We start from the raw sequence: 23,839 nt of genomic DNA, 5'->3' as shown, positions 1-23,839 counted from the left end.
AAAAAAAAAAAAAAAAAATGAGAAGCAATTTTTAAGCAAGTTTTTCAGCAAAAGTGTGTGTGCATGTGAGAGAGAGAGTGGCAGAGTGCTTTCATGTTTGGTGGTGTTAAGGGAATTAAGTACTTAATCAGGTTTAAGGACATTTATACTCATCAAGTACAGTACTTCTTTCAGAAAATATACATTCTGTTAAAGAAGGTGAACCTTATTTGATAAATTCATTCTTTTGTTATCATGTATTTCACTTAACACTGAATCCTCAAAGATAAAAAGATTACCAAAATGAGACAGCAGGGAGAGAAATATGACACGGAAGTTTTGTTATGACTGCTCGTCTCAAAAGAGAGACCAGATTTTCATATTTAACAGCTCATGGAAATCAATCACTTTAAAAATAAAATGAAATAAAATGATAATAACTTTAAAATTCTGTTAATTGAATTTAAAAATGAACTTCTATGCAATTTGTACACTGAAATCTGAAAGGTGGATATTGTACTATATACACTAAGATGCTGTGCCAGACAATAAAACATATGTCATTTCAGGAAGACTACTTCAACAAACAGCGATGCAAGATATTATAAAGAATTTCAGGAGAAATTACAAAGCTTATGATATAGAAGGGTGGCTCATTTGGGGTCCATTGCTAAATTAAGTTAGACAAAATGCTGAATAAAGCAATATAAACTTATGTAAATTATATGTGATGGTAAATAGTAAATTATTATATAAGCCACTTAACCAACAGCAATTCCATCAGTTAACTGCTGCTGTGTCATTTCATGTCAATGCACACACACACAATCAGGATATGGTGCACATTGGTTCTGGCTGAAACTGATACAAGTGTTCAGCCAAAATCAGACTCTGAGTATTGATTTGAGATCTAATTAATTTGGAATGCTAGAAACTAAACAGCCAGTTTTCTCCTAAATTCTTAAGAACAAGTCCCTGCATTTTATATCTTTTAAATCCGGAATTACCAGAAATGTGATACATATTTCATTTTCTGTATGTTCCTCCCCTTCATTTCAACATGTACCCTTGAAGAACTGGGAGAAATGGAACTATTTCTGTGAGAGCCCTGGATGGACCCAAAGCCAGCATTGTGCCCAGCACATACCATTCGACGTCTCCTCCAGGGTACACTATTCTAGATGTGGATGCAAATGCAATGCTGTTTGTTGGTGGCCTGACTGGGCAATTAAAGGTAATGTGTTCATCCTCCTCCTGTTCTATTTCATCTTTTGACAACTCCTGACATGATTGCTTCAGGAGAAGGCATGATAAAGCTCTGTAAAACTTGACCATGTTTTACTTAACTTGCGTTTATGAAAACATGAATTTATTTTGAGTAAGAATTTTCTTCTTTGAATATTCAACCTGGAAACACAACATTTTTAAGCCTCTGTGTATTTATGTAAACAGCTGTTGTTTTGTCTTTATCTATGGCATCAGTTTTTTGTATATTCTTGTTTTAGTTGCCTCAAGAGCAAAGTGTTTTTTAAGTATACCTCATCTTCTGAATCAATTTATGATTTATAGATGTGAAGTGCTATAAAGTTCATACTCACATCTAATTAAACGATTCATGAATAGTTTGGGAAATATCACAGGAGCTATAAGCTTTCAAAACATGATCTGGTTTTTAACCAGATTTAACTGGTTTTCAGATTGCTCTTATTCTTATAGGGTGATGCATTTAATATTCATAATTGCTTCATGGCAGTCCTTGCTCATTTCAAATTGCAAAATGCCTGCCTTTTAAAGAAGCTTGTGTTGATTAAATGGATTAGGTGTTGGGAAACCACTGTGGGTGAGATGCAGGAGCACAACAAATATGCTGGATAATCCTGGGCTTGTCAGAATCACCCTGGGATGAGATTAGTCAGAAAATGTGAAAAGCAAGGATGACCTCAAATTTATGAGGACTCAACCTTCATACAGAATGAGGTTATTTTATTTGCTTTAAGTATGAGATGTGACTCTAAAGTATGAGAATTGATTCCAAAACCACATGCTAAACTTATCCTCATTTCTTAGAGCTTCATATAAATGTATATAGTACATAGTAATATATAGTCATGTTATCGACTTTCTCTTCTTCACAGATAGATAACTATAGGGATAGCACACAGTAGTACAAAAGCCATGAATTTTGAAATCAAATCCAGGATTTGAGTCCTCTCCTCTTCCACTTGCTAAAATATGACCTTAGGCAAGTCACTTAACCCCTTGGACTTTGGTTTTCTCAACTAGAAAAGAATGATAAAAATACCTACCTTGCTTGCATATTGTAGGATGCAATAATACACTTTTTAACATTCTTATAACTCTTCCTATATGCCAAGTAATGTTCTAAATAATTTACATGAACTCTTGTTTAATTTTGACAACAACCCTAAAAGATACGTCTTAGTTTGTTAAGGCTGCTATAAGAAAAATACCATGGAACCAAGTAGTTCATAAATAAACAAACATTTATTTCTCAGTTATTGAAGCTAAGAAGTCTGAGATCAAGGTACTGGCAGATTTGGTGTTTAGTGAGGGCCAGTTTTTCATAGAAGGAGCCTTCTGCTGTGTTCTCACATAGCAAAAGGAGTGAACAAGCTCCTTTGGACCTATTTTATAAGGGCGCTAATTCCATTCATGAAGGCCCTACCCTTCACCATCTAAAACTCACTTCTCAAATGCCCTGTCTCCTAATACTATCATCACTTTGGTGGGTAAGATTTTAACATATTAATTTTGGGAGGGACACAAACATTCACAGCATAGCAAAGTAGATACTAATATTCTCCTCGTTCTATAGTTAAGGAATCTGAAGAAGAGATATGTTAAATGTCTTGACCGTGGTCACACAGTAATTAGCAGAGCTGGGATTTAAACACAGGTTAATAGGCACAATGGTCTTCATTCTCAACATTTTGCTTCACTGCCACAATGAATAGTGAGATGGTGTGTAGAAAACGTACGGCAAATAGCTAAGATGTGGTAATCACATCTTAAATTGTACCTTAATAATTATTATGCAAATGTCATTGGTGCAAAAGCAGCATTCTGTCAGTCTCAGAAAAAGAAAGCAAGCATGAACAAATGTAATCTATAGAAAACCTGAAGAAATCATTTTGGCCAAGAATTACAAGGCTCCTGCCCCATCAGAATATGAACCAAAAGCTGAAAACAGCTAAACGAACTTGCTGATGAGCGTTCAAATAAGCAGGAAAATCTCTTAAATATAGCTTTTCAGGATTCAAGAAGAAGCAAAAAGCAAGTAGAATTCATAAGTAGGAAAATCAATCTCTAGAAAATTAAGAGGTTCAGACTGATGACAGAGCATGGCAAGGACCACTCCAATATGCAAGTCAGGGGCTGTGATCAACAATCTATGTGGCTATGCAACACGTGGTCACAGCAGTGGAAAGATGTACATGTTGATGGATATAACCTACAACTATAGCTACAAAATGTTAACTATTCAGTAAGTGTCTTCTTATGTGTGTTCTAAAAACCAAACGAGTCAATGCACTGTTTTTCCCAGATAATTCGAGTAAATATGGGTTCACTTTGGCACAGTTTTTAAAGTTATAGGCACCAAAATATAACATCACTGTGTCACTCAATAACAGGAATATGTTTTGAGAAAGATGGAATTCGGCAATTTCCTCAACGTTCAAACATCATAGAGCATACAGTACTTGCACAAATCTAGATAGTATAGCCTACTAAAGACCTAGGCTATGTGGTATAGCCTACTGCTCCAAGGCAACAGCGTGTTACTCCACTAAATACTGTAGGTAATTGTAATTCAATGGTTAGTATGTGTGTATCTAAACATAAACAAGGTACAGTAAAAATACAGTATTATAATTTTATGGAAGCACCATTATATATGTGATCTGTCATTTACCAAAACGTTTACGTCAATACCAAAAAAGTTGTTTAAATGTACAACCAACTTCTCTAGGAGGAAGCAAGTCATTCCCTGTCTTCATGATTTTGGTATGTATCAAGCCTAAGACCTTTCCTGTGAAAATGACACCAGGATTGAATTTGAACAGATTATTTATTGATTCTTTATTTGACTCCAGGCCCTGTGCTGTGTATACCAGCAAATGATGACAACATGGTCTCTTTTCATACAAAGTTGCTTTCTTTTTCTTCATTCTCTTGAATTTAAAATCTTCTTGGCTGTGAACAGAAATTTAAAAATTTAGAGCAGTACTATCATAGAGTGATTTATACAAGTGCTTTTAAAAAATCTCTTCTATGTCATCAGCATGTACCTTTCTTCTGATCTCAGGGGAAAAATCATTGAGTATGCATGGCCCAAATTTGCCCCCAAAAAAATGATGTAGGAGCACTAGTGCTTATTAAACTCCTTCTGTATGTCAGGCACTGAAATTGGTGCCATAAATAATCTAATTGTATTCTCACAACAATTTCGTGTTACAGACAAAAGAATAGAATTGTGGAGAAGGTTAGCAGCTCACCTAAAGTAAGAAGCTGGGAAGTGTTTATTTACCAATGATGAAAACCACCAGAGTGAAAAGTAATCAACATTCATTGATAAAATAACTGAGCTTTTCTTCTGTTGTTGACTCATCCTGGAGTAGTGCTAAGGATATATATATAATATGATGGAAAGACGAATATGTACAAATGGCAGCATATCAGGAAGAATGGATAATGATCACTTCAGCTTCTACTGATAATAACTCCCATGGATAAACCAAAATTACTTGTGAAACTCCAAATTCTAACAAATACGATATTTCTTTCTGCAGAAGGCTGATGCTGTACGTGTGATTACATTCACTGGCTGTATGGGAGAAACATACTTTGACAACAAACCTATAGGTTTGTGGAATTTCCGAGAAAAAGAAGGTGACTGCAAAGGATGTACTGTCAGGTTAGTTGAGATGAGATCTCTCCCCAGGGTCTGTTCTGTGCATAATAAAAGCTTCGATTTTATTGCATAATATTCTGTTATCATGTGGATGATGTGGAGCAGGTTTGAAATGATTATGCTCAGCGGTGGAATTACCACAAAACTAATGAATCTTCCAGTCCCTGCCTGCATTTGTGCAGGCATTTTCCAAGGCCCTGAGAGATATACTAGCAGTATATTTTCGTAGTCATATGTTTTTATAAAATTTGCAAAGGTAAGAGATTTTGACTATGATCAGTTAAGAGATTAGTCTCTTTGTACTCCAATGTCCCTTCGTGTCCAAGGGGTTTTTTGTGTCTGTGAGTATCGTGTTGTTATAATTTCTTTTTTCTTAAAGAGAATTTTCCCAAAACTGATTAAGTTTCAGGCCTTGCTGAGCATGAATTCACTCCATTTATGTTTATAAAAAAATTAGGACCCTATCCCAGGTTTTATCTCTTACAGGATTTTTTCAGTTGACACATGGGATCCTACAAGTGCTTCAAGTAGAAACCTATGGGATTTAAAGATTCTGCTTCAAGAGAGAACAAGGGGCCTAGATATTCCAGGAGGAAAGTGCCTAATACGTGTCCTCAATTATAAAATAGAGAGTAGAACAAATAGGAATTTGAAAATATTTAACATCCTATCATATTAAGCATATGTAAAGAATAAACATTTTTATATAAAAATGAACAGAGAATATAAAACATTTAGCTAGAAGTACAGGATTTATCAGCATGAAAATCTTAGAGCCCTCCCATCACCCAAGCCTAAAGCAATTTTATTATATTACGTTAAAACTAAAAAACATACTTTAAATACCTGCAAATTTAACATGTCATAACAGCAACTCAAAAAACATTAAGTGCTAAGGAGTTTGTGTTATTTTCAATTTAAAGGACATGCATACGTTTCTTCTAGGACCCAAATTCCCTACTAAAGAGTATACTTCACATTTCCTTCTCTACATTTCTAGAGTTTTATAGAAGAAAGTAGCCCCAAAATGTTATCTCTCTAGAAGTTTTCACTTCTAACTCTTTGTTTCTTTTTGACATCATGGACTTGTCAACTTGAAATTGAGGATAGTTTGCAAGCCTGACCCACTCCTCACTGTTTAAAATAGTTTTGTCAATAATCTTCAACAGCATCTAACATGGAAGATTGTCTGTAAAGTTCTTTCAATACATGAAAGACATTGACTCCCACATTAATATTCTACTACTCACAAACAAACACCAACTTTTCCCTAAGCATTTCTTTGGTAAATTTCTAAGTAGGATTTTCAAAAGCTTATTATCAACAAAACATCTAAGGCATTTAAATATCCATTTAGCAGTGCATGTCATGTGAGACTTTAACATCACTAATTATCAATTCTGCAAAGATTTTGTGCTTTCAACATATAAAGTATTATGCTAATTTATGATTATAATAGTACTCCTGTATATTCATAGGGTGTTTTGTAGGTTGCAGAGATTGATACTTACAACCTCCTGATACTAGAATGAATGCAGTCTAGTCCCAGCCATGAAGAGACATCACCAGGAGGGGAGGAAAAGCTAGTTTTTTTGTATTTTTAACGGAGACAGGGTTTCACCATATTATCCAGGCTCCTCTCAAATTTCTGACCTTGTGATCCACCCACCTCGACCCTGCAAAGTGCTGGGATTACAGGCATGAGCCACCACGCCACGCCAGTTGTATAAGATTTTAGTGGTTGGCCCAATCCTATTTTCTCAGAAGCCCTGTTACTTGTAAGAATAATTTTTATAGAACTCTTGGTGTTTGTTTATTTGTTGTTTTCAGGAAAACACTTATCACATTTGAACGTAAAGAGCAATCATTCCTACTAAAGAGCAAGAGTGATTTTATGGAGAAGACGTAAAAGATGAGGCTAAAAGAGGTAGACTAAGAAAATGTTGTAAAGACCTTAGAATGTCAGTTTCAGAAATCTGCATTTATTCAATAGTCAGTAGAAGAGATAAAATTGTTGTTATGCTTTAGAAAGAGTAATCTGACAAAGATATTTTTAAAAGTGTATCTTACTTTTCTCACACTTCTAAATTCACATTAAGATTAAAGCAAGGGAAAAAAGTTGCTATAAGTAAAATGTAGTTAGCTAAACATTGAAATGATGATATTTTAAATAGATTAAGACCCAACATTCACCTGGGTCTCATTGACTAGAGTTACATGTAGAAGAACATAGTTGCTCCAAAATAGCATAATTAATTTGTACTAACTTTACCGGACATCAAGGTTCAAAAGAGAAACAAAAGGCAAGTTAAGAAGCTTAGCATTTATTAATTATAAAAGAGTAGAGGTCTTTTGGTAAGTATATTCAGAATGAATAGGATAACTCTATTCTATTCTATGTCAAAACATTATAGAATATACCTGGAAGGACTCATATTTTTTCTCATCCCATAGTCTCCAATTCAAAGCCAGACCTACTTTGTTTCTCCAGGTGACAGCTAATGAACTAAGTGATGTTGACTGATCTACAGCTCTGTATTTAGCCACTCCCAACCCATAACTCTTTCCCCCAGATAACTCCACAATTGCTACAGCGTCAGACAGACAGGTAGATAGAGAGATAGGTAAAAATAGCCTCGTGTTTGGAAAAAGCATTTTAAATGTTGTATTCACAAGACTTATCTTATTATTCATCCAATATTGATTAAACATATATTCTCTGTGAGGCAATTTGCTATACTAAAATCTTTTTCATCCCACAAACATCAACTGGATTCTAGGATCCAAGTACTGTACTATATGTGCTAGATGCTGAGTTTGTGCCTGACATAGGACCTGGCCCATAGTCTCTTAAATAGTCTCATGAAATTTACATTCTAGTGAAGGAGACAGATAAAAAACCATACAAAAAAAATACAGGCCTCCTTCATTGTCTGAATCTAATTTGTTCCAGAAAAACTTGTTAGAAGGCAAGTATTCAGAGTAGGATCCTATATATAAGAAATTTAATAATGTCTTCTCAGCCCATCCAGAAACCCCACCACTTTGCCCAGATACCTCTAAGACACCCTTAAGCATCAATATAACTATCTACTACCAAGTACTCTGCAAAACATAAAGCACTAAAAACAGTAATGACCTAGTTATTGCACTCCTAATGAAAGGTGAAAGATGGTTTTTACTTAGCCTAGCATGGTGGCAGTAGAGGTGGAGATATGTGGAAGGAATGAAGATGTATTTAAGATACTTCCTGCCTTACAACAGCCTGCAATCTCATCACTATTCAATGATGCATTGAATAACGACAGACCAAATAGACATGACCTGATTCATGTGAAATGCCTCTCTTCTCAGTCCTCAGGTGGAAGATAGTGAGGGGACTATTCAATTCGATGGAGAAGGCTATGCATTGGTCAGCCGTCCCATTCGCTGGTACCCCAACATCTCCACTGTCATGTTCAAGTTCAGGACATTTTCGTCGAGTGCCCTTCTGATGTATCTTGCCACACGAGACCTGGTAAAGATCATATGCATAGCAGATCTTCTGTGATTGAAAATGTGTTTGCTTCTTTTATCCATTATCGGTAAAATTATCCATTATTTTTTTAAAAGTCTGGGGTGGCCATGTGACAACCAAGAATAGGTGATACAGATAGTGCTTATATATTTTCATTAATAACTTTAATCGCAGTTTCAATTTAATTACTATTTATTTTCAGTATAACTCTCCACATAATCCTTTAAGCAATGCACACAGTAATAATTTTTCCCAGCATGGAGCCATGCAGCATCAAAATGCTTCCTTTATCTTCTTTCAGAGGCATAAGTTGAAAAGGTGATTCTAAATATTCTTTGGCCTCATTTTTTTCTGGTCAGTATTTCTTAGTGAATTCTTTCAGGGAACATACCTTTTGGTTCACTTAATATGTTTTCAAAGGAACTCACATTTTACTACTGTAATAAAAGAGTATGTCTTAGAAATTTGTTTGTGACCATTTGGATCATAATATCACAGCCACAAAAATTCAGAAAATAGTAACACCAATTCTATTTTCAAAATGGATTCTGTAACAGGGCGACATATTCAGAATTTAGCCACAAGATCCTAATATAAACCCCGCAAAAAAAGCGAACACTCATATATTTCTCTGTGTATCTAATCACTGGTGTATGTTTACCCTATTAACAGAGAGATTTCATGAGTGTGGAGCTCACTGATGGGCACATAAAAGTCAGTTATGATCTGGGTTCGGGAATGGCTTCTGTTGTCAGCAATCAAAACCATAATGATGGGAAATGGAAATCATTCACCCTGTCAAGAATTCAAAAACAAGGTAAGTTTTTACAGTAATAATGCAATATGGGCCTTAATCATGCAATCCAAAGTGCACATGAACCTGATCAAGTGGAAGATTCTGTCTATAATTTTAGCTACTCACAAGTTCAGTGAAAAGTTGATACAGTCATTTTTTTTGGCCTAGATTATAGGTGATTTGGGTTCGACATGACTGATTGAAGAGCCAAATGGTTCTCTGTCATTTTCTTTTGAAACTGAGAGCTTAATTTGAAAGCATAAAACTGTCTTACAACTTGCAAAATTATATCCTGTAATATGTTTGAAAAATGTTGGGTGCTTTTCTTCCTATTTTGCCAAGATGTTTCCTTTAAAGCTGCCCACAGTAAAATCTGTAGGGGTGGTAGGACATAGTTATCAGTTTTTTGCTCATTTAAATTGCCAAACATTTGTATGCATGCAAGTAAATAATTGGTCAGTAGTAACAAGGCATGTTTATGGTTCTGGGACATTTTAAAATGCTTTCACAAACATTGTTTTATCTGATCACTTAGCAGGTATTTTGTTGCAATGTTAGAGAAAGTGAAATATACACTCAAACTTTTATGTGGTCACAGACATATTTATAAAAGATTTCCAAGTCAGAAATCCAAGCCTATTCGTTCCGAGTGTAGTGCTGTTTCTATTTAAGTATATAATTCCACTAATTCTGTGTACTATGGCATTACCAATATCTGCAAATGAAACTTTGTTACTTCTGCTAATATAAATAGGCCTAATTAATGTTGCCAATGCCAATGTGACATTTCATTAAAATTTAAATTTAACTTTGTACTGTCTTTCATTTCTGCATTTAACAAATATCTGCTAAGCACTTCTAAGTACCATGTAAGAACTAAATGAAGTTCTAAGTTCTTGCCTTCAAGGAACTTGTATCAAAATGGGAGACAGACAAGTACCAATGGTTAGAGGATAGAGAGCTAATTGCTGGATGTGTGTACCTGGCTAGCAATCTCAGAAGAGGGACACTTAAGTCAAACAGAGAGGTCAGTTTCCACTGGATTGCCCCTGAGTATAAGTTGGATGAGAAGTTACCTGGATGAAAAGCACTATGGACATTTTGGAGTAGTGAACATTGTGTGAAAGCCTGGAGTCATCAGAGAGCATAACATCCTTTTTCAACTGCATTTCCAACATGAAACTCTAGAGAAACTCCTCATGTGGGATACAAACTGGCTTTGCAATTTTTTATACTGGGGTGCTGCTGCATACATTTTTCCTGTGTAAGAGAAGCACAATGCACATTTGCGTATTAGAAGCTCTGTATAGTTGTTCAGTAAGAAGAATGTTTAACTGTTTAACCCAGAATTTCCCAGATTTCTTTAATCAGAGAAATCCTTCCATTCCTGTAATACTAGCATTCTGCTGAACACACTTTGGGAGATGCTTTAGTAACTACAAGTGAATCCATAGCCTACATGGATGAATGTTGGCAGAAAATTATCAGTAGGGGCCAAGAGATAACAGAACCAGTGTATAAGGGGGCATATGAGCTAAGCGAGTGACTTTCAACTTTATCCTGAAAACTATAGGGATACAGAGAACTCTAAGAGTTTTAAGAAAGGATGTGGTATCCTAAGATTTGTGCTTTGGTAAAGTTTTAGCAGCAGTTTTGAGATTTGTAACAATTTAGGATGCTACTGAGTCTGATGAGTCTAGCGTCTCCCCACTAAGTTCTCTTCTATAGTAATAGAATAACAGATTTGGAGAAAGAAGGAAAAGATGGATATGCATTATAAAAGAAAAAATGACAACCTAAATATCCATCAACAGATAACTGAGAAAAGAAAATGTGGTATATATACACCATGCCATACTCTGAAGCTATAAAAAAGAAGGAAATCATGTTTTTTGCAGCAACATGAGTGGAGTTGGAAGTAATTATTCTAAGTGAAATAACCCAGAAAGAGAAAATCAAATACCACATGTTCTCACTTACAAGTCAAGAAGCTGAACAATGGATACACATAGACATGAAGATGGAAACAATAGACACTGCAGACTCCAAAAGTGGGGAGGGAGGAGGAGGGGTGAAGGTTTAAAAATTGCCTATTGGGTAGTGTTCACTGTGTGGTGATGGGTTCACTAAAAGCCCATACTTCACTCTTATGCAATATATCCATGTAACAAACCTGCATATGCACCTCCAAATCTAAAATTTTAAAATAATAAAAATAAAAATAAAGACATTGAGAACTCTAGGCTGAATTGGCTAATGCTATAAACTCTAAAGATAATGATATGCTTGGTAAATGTACAGTGTAACCAACAGGGATAAAATGATTCAACAACTTAGGAGAACAACTTTTATAAATGGTCACCTTGGAAATGCTAATTTCCATAATCAGTCTGCTATCTCAACTTTTATTCTGTCCATTAAAACAAATAACCAAAAGATCTGTGCTCTGAATCGTTAGTCAACGGTCAAGTTACAGAATCATGTAAGTTTGAAAGTAGTTAAAAATATGTTTCAGGTTTATTGTAACTCCAACACTTCATCAATTCAGAAAGTTCTTCCCCCAATAAGTCTAATTTTTCCAGATTTTACTAGAGCTACTAACTGCTACCATCACTGTTACTACTCTGTATTCCAGAAATCAGAAATATCTTCTGTCCCATTTCTGGTTTCTAGTTCAATCCCTTTGACACAGTTGGCTGATATCCTTTCATTTGTAAGTCTTCTCCTTGGCCTTCAAATTGACTCTAGACTCACATTGCTTTTCGCCTTTCTGAATATTCCTGTCCAATGCACCAAGCAGTCATTCTCATTTTTCTTTTGGGTATTAATGGCATGAATCATTCTCCTTTCTTCTCTAATATATCTCTGTGGTGTCGCCATTAAAAAGAAATTCAGCTTTATGAGGTTCAGTTGTTCAGAATTTTGATTCTCAAATTAGATGGGGAACTTCTGCCTTCTCCTGCCCATTGTTGTTTCCCATTCCCTGTCATGTCTGGTGTGTGAGAGAGATGCATCACCAGAGAAGAAACTTCTCAAAAATACATGTAATAAAACTATAGCTGTTTTTTCACTTGTATTCGCACATATCCAATATATTTTCTCTGATACTTAATTTTTCCTTATAAAAAGAAAACCATTTGGGAAACCACATTGGAAAAAGCAAGTGTTATAAACAAATAATTCACAAAAGAAAAATGGAGACTTCTTATATAAAGTTGAAAAATTCAATCTCAATAGATTACAAGCATCTGGTCCTTGACCTGCAGTAGCAATATCCAGAGATCACACTTAAAGCAGTGAAATCTAAATTTAAAAGGAAGAGAAGAAAGGCTTGGCAAAATAACCTTACTACCTGCTTTGATAAGATTAGCTCTTCTAGGACACATTTATTAAATACGAACTATGCATCAGCTGCTGTGCTGGATCATTGAAGATGCATACAGTTCCTACCCTTGAATAACTTACCTGCTGCACAAGTAAGCAAATTCTGTAGGATACAGTAAACACCAAGGGAGACACTATGGAGGGAGAGAACTAAGGCACTAACTGAGCCCTAAGGCCTTTTTTTGGTTGGGGGTGGGGGGATAGGTAGGAGGGGTGGAAGCAGTTGCAGAACGATCCAGGCCAAAAAGCATCATATGAAAAGATAAAATGTATAAAAATATGGATTATTTGGGCTGATGTTGTAAATAGTTTGAATTACTGGAGTTTACATTTCAAAGGAGTGATAATAGACAGCGCTGAGCATGTTGGCAAGAGGGCCAGATCACAGGAAGCTGTTTAAACTATGTTGAAGAGTTTGCAGTTCATCTTAATAAACTTGATTTTAAGTAGAGATGTGACAGGGTAATTTCAATTTAAGTATATTAGTGTCAGTGTGGAAGATGTATTTTCAGAAGACCAAACTGAAGACAAAGTGAACAATTAGCTTCAATAATAGTCTAGGCAGGAGGTAAATGATGCTTGAAGTAAGAGTTGCAGTGGGAGTTGACATCAAAGAAATGCAAAATAAATCCAACATGTGATACCACTGCACAGTGATTAGAATGTCTAAAATTAAAAAGACTCACCACATCCAGTGCTGCCAGAAGGTGGAGCCACTGGAGCTCATACCCTGCTGCTGAGGACATAAAGTGGCATAACGCTGGAAAAGATTGGCCATTTCTTAAAAGACTAAATATATACCTTCCATACAAACCAGTCATTTCACTCCTATTCACCCAAGACACATGAAAGCATATTTTTATACAAAGACTTGTACTAGAATGCTCACATTACTTTTATCTGTGTTACTCAAAAACTAAAAACAACTCAAATATCCATCAGCAGGTAAATAGATACACATAAATTGTGGTATACCCATGCAATGGAATACTACTCAGCAGTAAAGAAAATATTAATATATGTACAAATTTGATGAATATCCAAATAGGTAGACAAAAAAGAGTACATTTGTATAGAATTACATAGAAAATACATATAAACTTGAGTTTGCCCAGATGGCTAAAGCCTGAGATGTGGCCAAAGGAAGGGACATTAGAAAACATCAACATTTTAAAAGTGTTCAAAAACAGATCTCAGGGTAGGAGATTGAGGATGAAAGCTCAAATAAGCCAAAGAGCTTGACGTTTTGCAAGCCAGAAGAAATTTCCTGTAAGGAAGGAAACGATAACAGCATTAAATACTGCATAAACATGGATGAAGATAAATATTCAAAGGACTCCACTGAGTTTGGATATAGGGAAGTCCCTATGGACTTTTAGCAAGACCAGAGTCACAGAATAGTGGGAAAGGAATTGAAATAAGGCTCCAGCAATGTGGATCATTGCTCCTTTTCACTGACCAGGTTACTTGTTTTACATGAATTATTCTCAGCTAGTTGGTAAAAGCACTGTCCCTTGAAGTTCAAGTACAGTCCTTCAGGATGGTGTTCCCCGTCTTCCTTGAGTTATTTACACAACCACAGTGACTGATAGAAGTGTGCCCTTTCCCCCGAATGCATTGATATGGAATCAAAGTTGAGAACACTCAGTTAGATTTCCAGTGGATCAAGAAAGAGGAAAAAAGAATAACCAAAGTAAAAAAACCATTAGCTTATATCAACTCAGGATTGATTATAAATTATTTGTTAAGCCCCTACTCTGTGTCTATTATTTAATAAAACCTTTATTTCCCTCTCTACTTATAAATCACGTCTGAACTCATCAACTATAAAATTTTGTGTTAATAGCCTACTTTTCTATTCTGTAAAGAAAAGAAATAGGGCAAGAAATAAAAGCAAGCATTAGCATTTCCTGGTAGAGCCCATTTCATCGCTGTCACTCATGAAGGACACAGTAAAGCCATTCCTTTAAGTCAGTAGAAATATGCCATCCTGTCTCTCTGCCAAAGTTACCTCGTGGGCCAGTGAATTTCAATCCAATTGTGTTTCTGCTCTTTAATCATTTTTTCTTAGAATGATTTCTAAAAATGCATATATTCATTCATGGATAAGGAGGAAAACTACCTTCAGTCACTGGCTTGCCTGTGATAGAGAGACAGAATCTCATTTTCAGACACCATTAAAATACGGACCAGGTCTGCAGAAAGAGACTATTTTCATCTTCCAGTCAACAGCCCCATATGAAAATGTCTTTGCTGATCTAGATAAAAAGAAATATGTATGAAAAAGTCTTGAAAACAGTTGTATAAATCTATTTTCTTTTAGCCACCAGACCAGTCAAGGAGATATATGTATATGAAACTAATTATGTATATAAAAATAATAAAATATGTGTGTGAAAGTAATCCCATTTTAAAATCTTAACTTGCTAACTATATTTAATAGGACAATTATTCTTTTAGGTATTTTTCTTGTTTGTTTTCACAAAAGTCTGGTTTGAGGTGTTTATTCATTTGTGTATTTGATTTTGGTCCTTTTTAAATAAGGCATTGTATTTGACTTTATTGAAGATATATTTTTTTGAAATAATAGGGCTATAAACTTCAAGGGAATTTTGGAATTTGATGTTTCTCTGTGTTTTCCAAAGAACGCTGATTCTGAAAGATGATGGGTTGAATGAAAATAATAACATTTCATGGTCAAATAAATTTGGGAGATATTTTTGTTCTATGTCCTTCTTTTGGAGCATTGCATTGCATATTAGGATGCTGAAAGATCTGGGCAGCCACAAAATTAAGAAGATATATGTTTACCTTTGTATAACCCAGTATTTATCATATTTATTTAAGCCAGAAACATCTAAGAACTAGCATCCTAAAAATTAAACACTTGCAAATTCCCTTATAACCCATTGATTCAAATGCCCATTTTCCAATGTTTGCAAATTCAGATCCTACATCAGGCAAAGATTTAGAGGCCAAATCTATCACCTCAAGAAACTGATGTCAATATGCATCAAAGATGCATATGAAGTAAAGGCTGAGTCTAAAGAAATATAGAAAAGTATGTAATTCAGAAAAAGCCTAGCTTGACCCCTAAGAAGGGGGTGATAGTGAGAGGGATCAACGAGATCCCCTGCATTCTAAACAATGCAGTTTGAACAGAGATGTGCCTCTTCTTTCCTTTTTTCTTTCTATTTCTGAATTCTTATCTCCGTCGCATTAAAAATACTTTGAGAGACCCAAGAGAAAAGCCATAAGGCATGAGGACTGTACCTCTGTCACAACGCTTAGCATCCCAATCTAAAATGTAATTTACAGTGGACCTGGATCCCACCACTTCCCTGTACATCATCCCCTTCCACTTCCATGTACAACCATATTTTACAACAGTAACATTTTGCGGATGAGTCTAAATCCCAGTAGCTCCTGTGGATAGTGAAACATACAGAAAGAGCCAGCATGTTTCTGATTAATTATCTGATTCCTAATTAGATATCTGTTATTTAGCATGTTTTAATCTTCCTTTATTTTCCAGCTACTTATCTAGATTATAGAAAACTACATCAAATGGATCTTTGATGTCCATTTAAATTCATCTCTTTTATCTTCATTGGTTTGACTTCATTGGTGTTCAATCTATTATTTTCACGCTCTTTGGGGGATAGTTTAATCATGTATTTTATTGATGTTTTTGTTTCTGTAATTATTAAATTGCTAAATATAGTACAAATGCTTGAGAAAGTCAATGTGAATTCTAGAATTAAATCAAATTTGTCTTGAAATATTAGTGATGATATAGATGTGGTTGATATCACTCAAATAAAATGTTAAACTTTCTATCTCCTTTATAGCCAATATATCAATTGTAGATATAGATACCAATCAGGAGGAGAACATAGCAACTTCATCTTCTGGAAACAACTTTGGTCTTGACTTGAAAGCAGATGACAAAATATATTTTGGTGGCCTGCCAACGCTGAGAAACTTGAGGTAATTTAGTTTACATGTAAAGCTAAGGATTAAGTTTTAATTAAATGACCGCTGTGTTCACTAGAGTTCTGAAGTTTAATTACAATAGGAATGTCATATAACCCCTGGTTACAGAAAGGCCTGCTCAAAAAAAAAAAATCATGTTGCATGTTAGAACAACACCAGGATTTAGAAACTAAAGGAGTAATTCGACATCTGTATTGAAGAGATGGATTGGAGTTGCTGTTTCCTTTATATGCACCTGCTGAAAAGAATTATGAAAGTAATTAAAGGTAGAGTCCAGAGTTGAATGTGGATCCTGTAATTGCTGTTCTCCTTGTACATTCACTAGAGATAATGGCACTCTGACATTGCTTAGTATTCTGAAAATTAGTCAGTGTTCCAGGATACTATAACCTATCTTATTGCCTAGCATTAGCATCATAATGGCATATTGGAGCTTTCCCATATGCCTAACACAAGAACTATATTGGTTGTTCTCATGCCCATGCCAACATTTTTTTCTTAATTTCACATATGCATTTTAGCTAGCAGTACAGGGAGACACATTTGCTTCCTAATTTAGTTAGTTCAAAAAATAAAGTAACAAAAAAATGTCAGAAAATTCTCACATGCCACTTAGTTAATTTACTGCTCGTTATAAAACAGAAGATAGTCTATATGGATGGTACTTAGTGCTCAATAAATGTTAACTAGACTCTAATTATAATGGGATTAATTGATTTGGTTAAACTATAAGAGTTTATTACAAACTACCATGTTTTTAATTTCTTGTTTCGCTTAATTAGTTTGGTAGTTTTTAAAGGATGTAAAAGTTCTGTCTAGGTGTTTCTACTCCAAAAAGACAGATTATGTTTTGAAAAACCCCAGAGTATCTGAAAAGTATGTTGATCAGTTATTTTCATATTTCCCAAATGAGCAGTGAAAATTCAGTCTCATTCTATGACAGCTAGTGTGCAGGCTAAAATTTCTTCTCCCCAAATCTAAACTCATAGATGAAGCAACTGTCTAATTATCTCATGAGCTTCATAGTGTAAATAAATTGATCTTCATTCATTGTAATGTGTTTCTATTAGAAAAGAAATAGATTTAAAGTGCCAAGTCAGAAAAACATTACATTTGAATAGTACCACAGCTATTACCTAGAAATTCATTTACCAGATGACTAGTCATTAAGCAAATGTTTCTTGAGTATCTACTGTGTGACAGGCTCCATACTAAATACTAGGAATCCAGTGGTTGTTCAAATCCAAGATTTACTTTACAAGATTATTAACTATATAGTATTGAGTGAATTAAATACAGCCAAACTAAGGTTATTTAAATCTAGCTTCGTTTATTCTAGTGAAGATTTTAATTATCATAAAGTGATTTTTGGAATTATCTATAAAGGTGTATCTGTTAAAGTCTGTAAAATCTGTTAAAATCTGTAAAATCTGTATGTGTTAAATGAATCTTTATCACTAAAATGTTTTTACTTTCATGGTACAGCATTACATAATTACAGTATATTTCTATAGTGTGGCATATTATTTCAAAACAACCTTTAGAGGTATATTTGTGATTGATAAAGAAACCAAACATTCATAGTTACCTGTTATTTTGCCTGCAGACAGGTCCTCAATATGACAAAGTGCAAAAGACATGGCAAACATAAATTATTTTTATATGCATTGTTAAGCTCAAGCTCTTTGAGAGGCAATGTTTATAAGCCATTCATGAATACTACAGAATAGTGACATAGTACATTTTCCCCATTTCTTAGATTGATAAGAACAAGTACTTTAAATTCATATTTCAAAATAAAAATTTTCCAAGATAATAGTGTGAGTTGTGGTCATATTTCAGTTCTAATTTCACTGCAGTCAAGGGTATGTGACTATTTTTAGTTCTGTTGGGGCTTCTGCATTTCTTTCCTTTGTAGATCCCTATGAAATGATTTTTAAAAGATTTATGATTAAAGTTTATTGTTTTATTAAATGAAAATGTAATTAAAAGTAAATTGTTGTTTTTTTTTATCTTTCCCGTTACCTAGTATGAAAGCAAGGTAAAATTTAAATTTATGCATGCCTTCTTCCAGTGCATGGGTTGGGTAAATGTGGCTTCTTAGATAAAGCAGTCGTGCAGAAGCAGAGCAACACCAGTGCAGCTTTGTTCATAGTATGTTTCACGAGCAAGCCATGCATTCTGTGAGAGTTCTCACGCTGCCCCTTGCTGGCCAACGTTCTGCTGCTTACCCGCCACCAATTGGGCTGCAAGTTGAGTTGTCTCACCAGCAATGATGATAGATTTGCTCTGCTCACTTGTTCCACCATCTGCGCACAGTGCCCCTGGTGACCAGCAGCACACACTCAAAAGGCAGCTGGTCGATTTCTGGTACACAGTCTAGTTCTGGGGAACACAGTAAAGTGGTCTCTTGGGTTGAAACCTGGGCTCTGGCCTCCCTAGTACCATGCTGTCTGCTGAAGAATCAAACTGTGCTCTCACATGCTTACCACTGCCTTCTTGCTTTTTGCAGGCCTGCAGATATGCAAACATTTACACAGCCTTTGCACCTCTTGTCAAAGCTGTTTATCTATTGATACGTTTATTTAAAACTAGCTATGGTGCCAGATGAAGGAATCTCTGGAAATACTATATTTAAAATAAGTATTTGCATGAATAGTAAAGAAGTATGAGATAGTTCTCCTAGCTTCTCGGGAGCATTTTAATTCTTACTTGCATTAGCATAAAAGCTGTGAGCAGCAAGCCTCCATAAATGGCTAACCAAACCCCAGAGACGTGCAGGGCTGGCATGCTCTGGCTAGAGCTAAAGCCTGGTGTTTTGGCATGTCAGAGCCCAGCTGTGCCAAATTTCTGGAAAGAAGATAATAAAGCCAAACTGATCCAAGAAATTTTTAAAACTAAGGCTAGCTTTTCAATAGGAGAAATAGAATATACAAAAATGAAAGTAGGGAAAAAATAAACCATGTGTTTTATCATGATACAGTTTTCAGACCACCAGTTGTGCTATGTTTGCTGAGATGGCTAAAAAGCAAAGGCTGGCTTTCATGGAAATATATATTGGAGAGCACTCTGTAGCTTTGTCATTTTGTCTTTGAGTGGTGACCCTCAAGAAACAGACCGGTGGTTACCACTGAGTCCAGTCACCTTATGTGTCTATTTATCCCCTGTGATTGTCCTAATATTGAGGTTACTAAATCATATTGTGGAATGGTTCTTTGTGTTTCCACAAAGCAATGAACTACATAACTTGTAGGTATGATTTACTTTATTAACAACACCTCTGAAAAAAACTGTGATTAGTCAGTCTTTCCATAAAGGAAAATATAGAAGCAAGTGAACACTCACTGTTAAGGAAGTTCACCATTTCCTTTGCATTATACAAGAAAAATATAAATGAGATTCTCACCCTCAAGTTGGGCAAGTTCTTCATAATAAAATACTGACTGAACAAAAACAAAACCTTGGGAACAAGAAAAAATTATCAATGAAAATAAAGAAATCCCAGAAAGGAGTAGGGGCTGGAAACAGACAGATACCTGATATGAAATAAGTCACCTGATATACACTGCCAAGGTCTAATTTGTTTCTCCACCTGTTTTTCCTCATGCCATGTGTTTTTCATTAAGATAAAAAAGGGAACTTGGCATCATGGGACAATGAGGAGAGAATTAATCATCACCCTATCAAGTACAATATATTGGTGCCAATGCTGATTAATGCCACATAAAGAATTATCTTTTTACTCCTATATACTTTCACTGTTCAGTATAGTACCCACAAGTCACAGTAGCTATTTACCTATAAATTAAATACAATTAAGTAGCAATAAATATTCAGTTTCTTGTTGGAACAAGCTATATTTCATGTCCCAATAGCCACATGTGACTAGTAACTACTGATTTGGACAGTGCAGAACAGACAATATCCGTCATCACAGAAAGTTCTGTGGAACAGCGCTGTTATAATTAAAGAAGTATCAACGTCATTGACATTCTGCTAGCCTTTGTTCATTGAGCAATTACTGTGTGCAAGGCTGTTCCTTAATTTAGTAAACCTGCACAACTTGATCATGTAGATACTGTGATTATTATTATCATGCCCATTTCACATACAACAACACAGAGTCCTGGAGAAATCAGATCACTTACAACATCTGGACTCAAGGGCAAGGACTTCATTTTCTAATCTGCTGGCACATTTGCCACATTTTATGAAGTAGTGTGCAAAAGTAAACATTAATGTGTAGTTTGAGTGTAAAAGTCGTTTTTCAATTTGATTGAAAAAATGAAATGTATGGGTTTTTGCATTTGGTTGCTTTATTTTGTTATTGTTCTAATACGGATTACAGACTTCGATGTCAATTCATAAAATAAACTAATCTGTAAAAAAAAAAAAAAAAAAAAAAAAAAAAAAAAAAAAAAAAAAAAAAAAAAAAAAAAAAAAAAAAAAAAAAAAACTTTTTTTAAAATTTTGCGACAGGGATCTCACTGTGTTACCCAGACTGGGGTGCAGTGGCATGGTCATAACTCACTGCAGCCTCAGCCTCCTGGGCACAAAAGATCCTCCCTCCTCAGCATCTCCAAGTAGCTGGGAGTCTAGGCACATACCAACATGCCCAGCTAATTTATTTTTGGGGTGGAGGGCAAAGACAAGGTCTCACTGTGTTGCTTGGGCTGGTCTTGAACTCCTGGCTTCAAGTGATCTTCCCTCTTCAGCCTCCCAAAATGCAGGGATTACAGGCATGAACCACTATACCCGATCACTAAACTTAATTTTTAAACATCTGTTTTCAGACTATTTAATCCAAAAGAGTGTTGCTTAGACTTTATTTTACTTAAAAGCCTTAAAAAATATGTAATATTATTTTTCAGCTATCTCCCAAGAAAAAAGCCTCAATTTAAAAAATCTTTTTCAAAATAAACATTTTCAGATTTTTTTTTCTAACTTTTGAGCAATACAAACTTTTTGGCACATGGTTTATTTATGCTGCCTATGCAGTTATGTTCTCTTTGGTGAAAAAAAAAAGAAAACTTAATTCATTACACATATAAAGCATTAATAAGAAGTCAGTTAATTCCTGTACCTCATGTTTAAATGCTGTGGGTGAGATTATTGTCAAAGGGGAGAAGAAGAACTACAAAAAGACTCCTTCTACAGGATAGTATTTACATCCAATTAGACCAACCAGTAGATAACGGAAACAGAGTTTGCTGGGTATAGGTGTGCACAGTTTGATAGACATGTGTCTGCATGTGTCTGCTCCATAAGGCTTCCTTCCAGTAGTCAGAGACTACACTACCATCACCCTGATGATATTGCTTTTGCTTTCCATTTGACTATTCAATAGGCCAGAAGTAAATTTGAAGAAATATTCCGGCTGCCTCAAAGATATTGAAATTTCAAGAACTCCATACAATATACTCAGTAGTCCCGATTATGTTGGTGTTACCAAAGGATGTACCCTGGAGGTTGGTCTGTTTTTGATGATTCTCTAAATACATTTATGTCAGATTTCACTTACTTAGTGTGGCTGCTTCTACAAGGATCAGTCTTTTGTTAATATATTTTAGATTTCTACTCATCCTACTCTTAAACGATAAAGCAAGATTAACATATTTTCTAAATTATGATGATAGAAATGGTATTATGAAGTCTCAGAATTGTGATCCAATTTTTGAAATGTATACTCTTCATAGCACATATCATTAATATTAATCTCTTTTCTGTTTCTCTCTTTATTTCCAACCCTACTTTTCTCTTTTCCTCATTTTTGGCATCCATTTTAGATTTATTTTACCTTTATTGTGTTGCATATACCTCTATTAGCAACCTTACATTTTTTCCTGGAACCATTCGAGTTTACACAAATAGCAAGTGGTAATTTACACTGTAACCATTAGCGCACAGCATATTGTCCACAACCTCGAAGTCTAGCTCCCTTGTCTGTGAAATAACATAGACTGGGACCTGCGGCATCCAATTCTGCAAAGACTTGTGTATGACATGCTGCAAAGTCCTTTGTTAGCTGATATCCTCAGTATCTCTTATTTGATGCTAAACATCCTAGCATTCCCCTATTTTCATTTAACTATTTTGCACTATTTCTTCTGTTGACACTGACCCATATGTGAGAAAGACCCAGGTCATAGCTCTACACTTAAAATATCTATAACCAAGAGTCAATAGTCAACAGCAAATATTAGTGAGAATTTTATAGAAACTCAATAGTGATGAACTTGTTTTTAGAATGAAAATGTTAAATATATCATTCTCATACATTTTTAATTATTCTACTGTAATACAAGTATTCATTTTGGCTGCTGCTTCTAATTAAAATTATCTTAAACCACTCCAATAGAATTCAGGGAAATGAAGGGAAAATGTGAGTGAAGGAAAAAGTGAGTCCAGCACTTGAATGATGAGGTTTAAAGACTGGAACAGAACTTTCAGGGTCTTCATTGCTCATACCTACAGACCCCAGTTTGGAATAGGCCATAGACACCCACTCTGAGAAGTCTGGGAATAATAAAAGGAAAATATATTAAGAATGAAAACTCTAAGGACCCATACTGGCCTCTTAAGAAAGTTTTACTGCAAGTTTTAATCTTCAAAGCCTAACTCTCATTCACATTCAAAAGATATATACATGAAGACGGAAACTGTCCAGAAAATGAATAGCCTCTGCACGTGGAAATTATGATTCTGTAAAGGCACTTTTCAGTAACCAGAAATTATTTTGCAACTAAAATATGAGGCAGAAATTTGATGTGGATAGATATTGAAAAGTCTGCACAGTAGTTTTATCTGAACTATCTAAAACTCCATGGTTTGAAAATTGGAATAGAAAATAGATTATATATTTTACCAACTCTTGTGTCATTTAACTGATCTTGAAACACTGTGGGAGGAAAATAGCCTACCGTAAAGAAGTCCTTGCTTTTACTCCAACAAAATCTAGGACTTTAAAAATGAGTACTTTAAGCACTTTCAATTCCTAACTACATGGGCTTGCTTAAATAAATGCTAGGACATTCATAGAGTAAAAAGTCCTCCTGCGTTTAAAAGTGATGATCTACGTTCACTGACAGAGTGATATCCTCCACATATGTAAGGAAAAAAAAATACACTAGAAATAAACATGTCTATCAGATTCATTTTAAATATAGAGAGGAGGAGAGAGGATGGGGGCAAGGCTGAGAAAAAATGAAAGAAAAGAAAAGGAAGGAAGGAAGGA

At 35.0% G+C, this 23,839-nt stretch overlaps 1 protein-coding gene across 1 annotated transcript in view; it reads left to right on the top strand.

Annotated features, from left to right (window-relative positions):
• Positions 1-23,839, top strand: part of LAMA2 (laminin subunit alpha 2) — a 621,613-nt gene that overhangs the window by 561,415 nt on the left and 36,359 nt on the right. The window contains exons 47-53 of the mRNA XM_017533228.2: positions 1,054-1,213; positions 4,791-4,915; positions 8,267-8,429; positions 9,102-9,246; positions 16,461-16,599; positions 18,635-18,646; positions 21,953-22,073. Of these exons, the coding sequence (XP_017388717.1) occupies positions 1,054-1,213; positions 4,791-4,915; positions 8,267-8,429; positions 9,102-9,246; positions 16,461-16,599; positions 18,635-18,646; positions 21,953-22,073 (865 nt within the window). The remainder of the gene's footprint in view (positions 1-1,053; positions 1,214-4,790; positions 4,916-8,266; positions 8,430-9,101; positions 9,247-16,460; positions 16,600-18,634; positions 18,647-21,952; positions 22,074-23,839) is intronic.

This window comes from Cebus imitator, unplaced genomic scaffold (assembly GCF_001604975.1).
Source record: "Cebus imitator isolate Cc_AM_T3 unplaced genomic scaffold, Cebus_imitator-1.0 Scaffold81, whole genome shotgun sequence".
Lineage (NCBI taxonomy): Eukaryota > Metazoa > Chordata > Mammalia > Primates > Cebidae > Cebus > Cebus imitator.
Note: the sequence above shows the minus strand (reverse complement) of the source record. Positions and strands in the feature narration are given on the sequence as shown.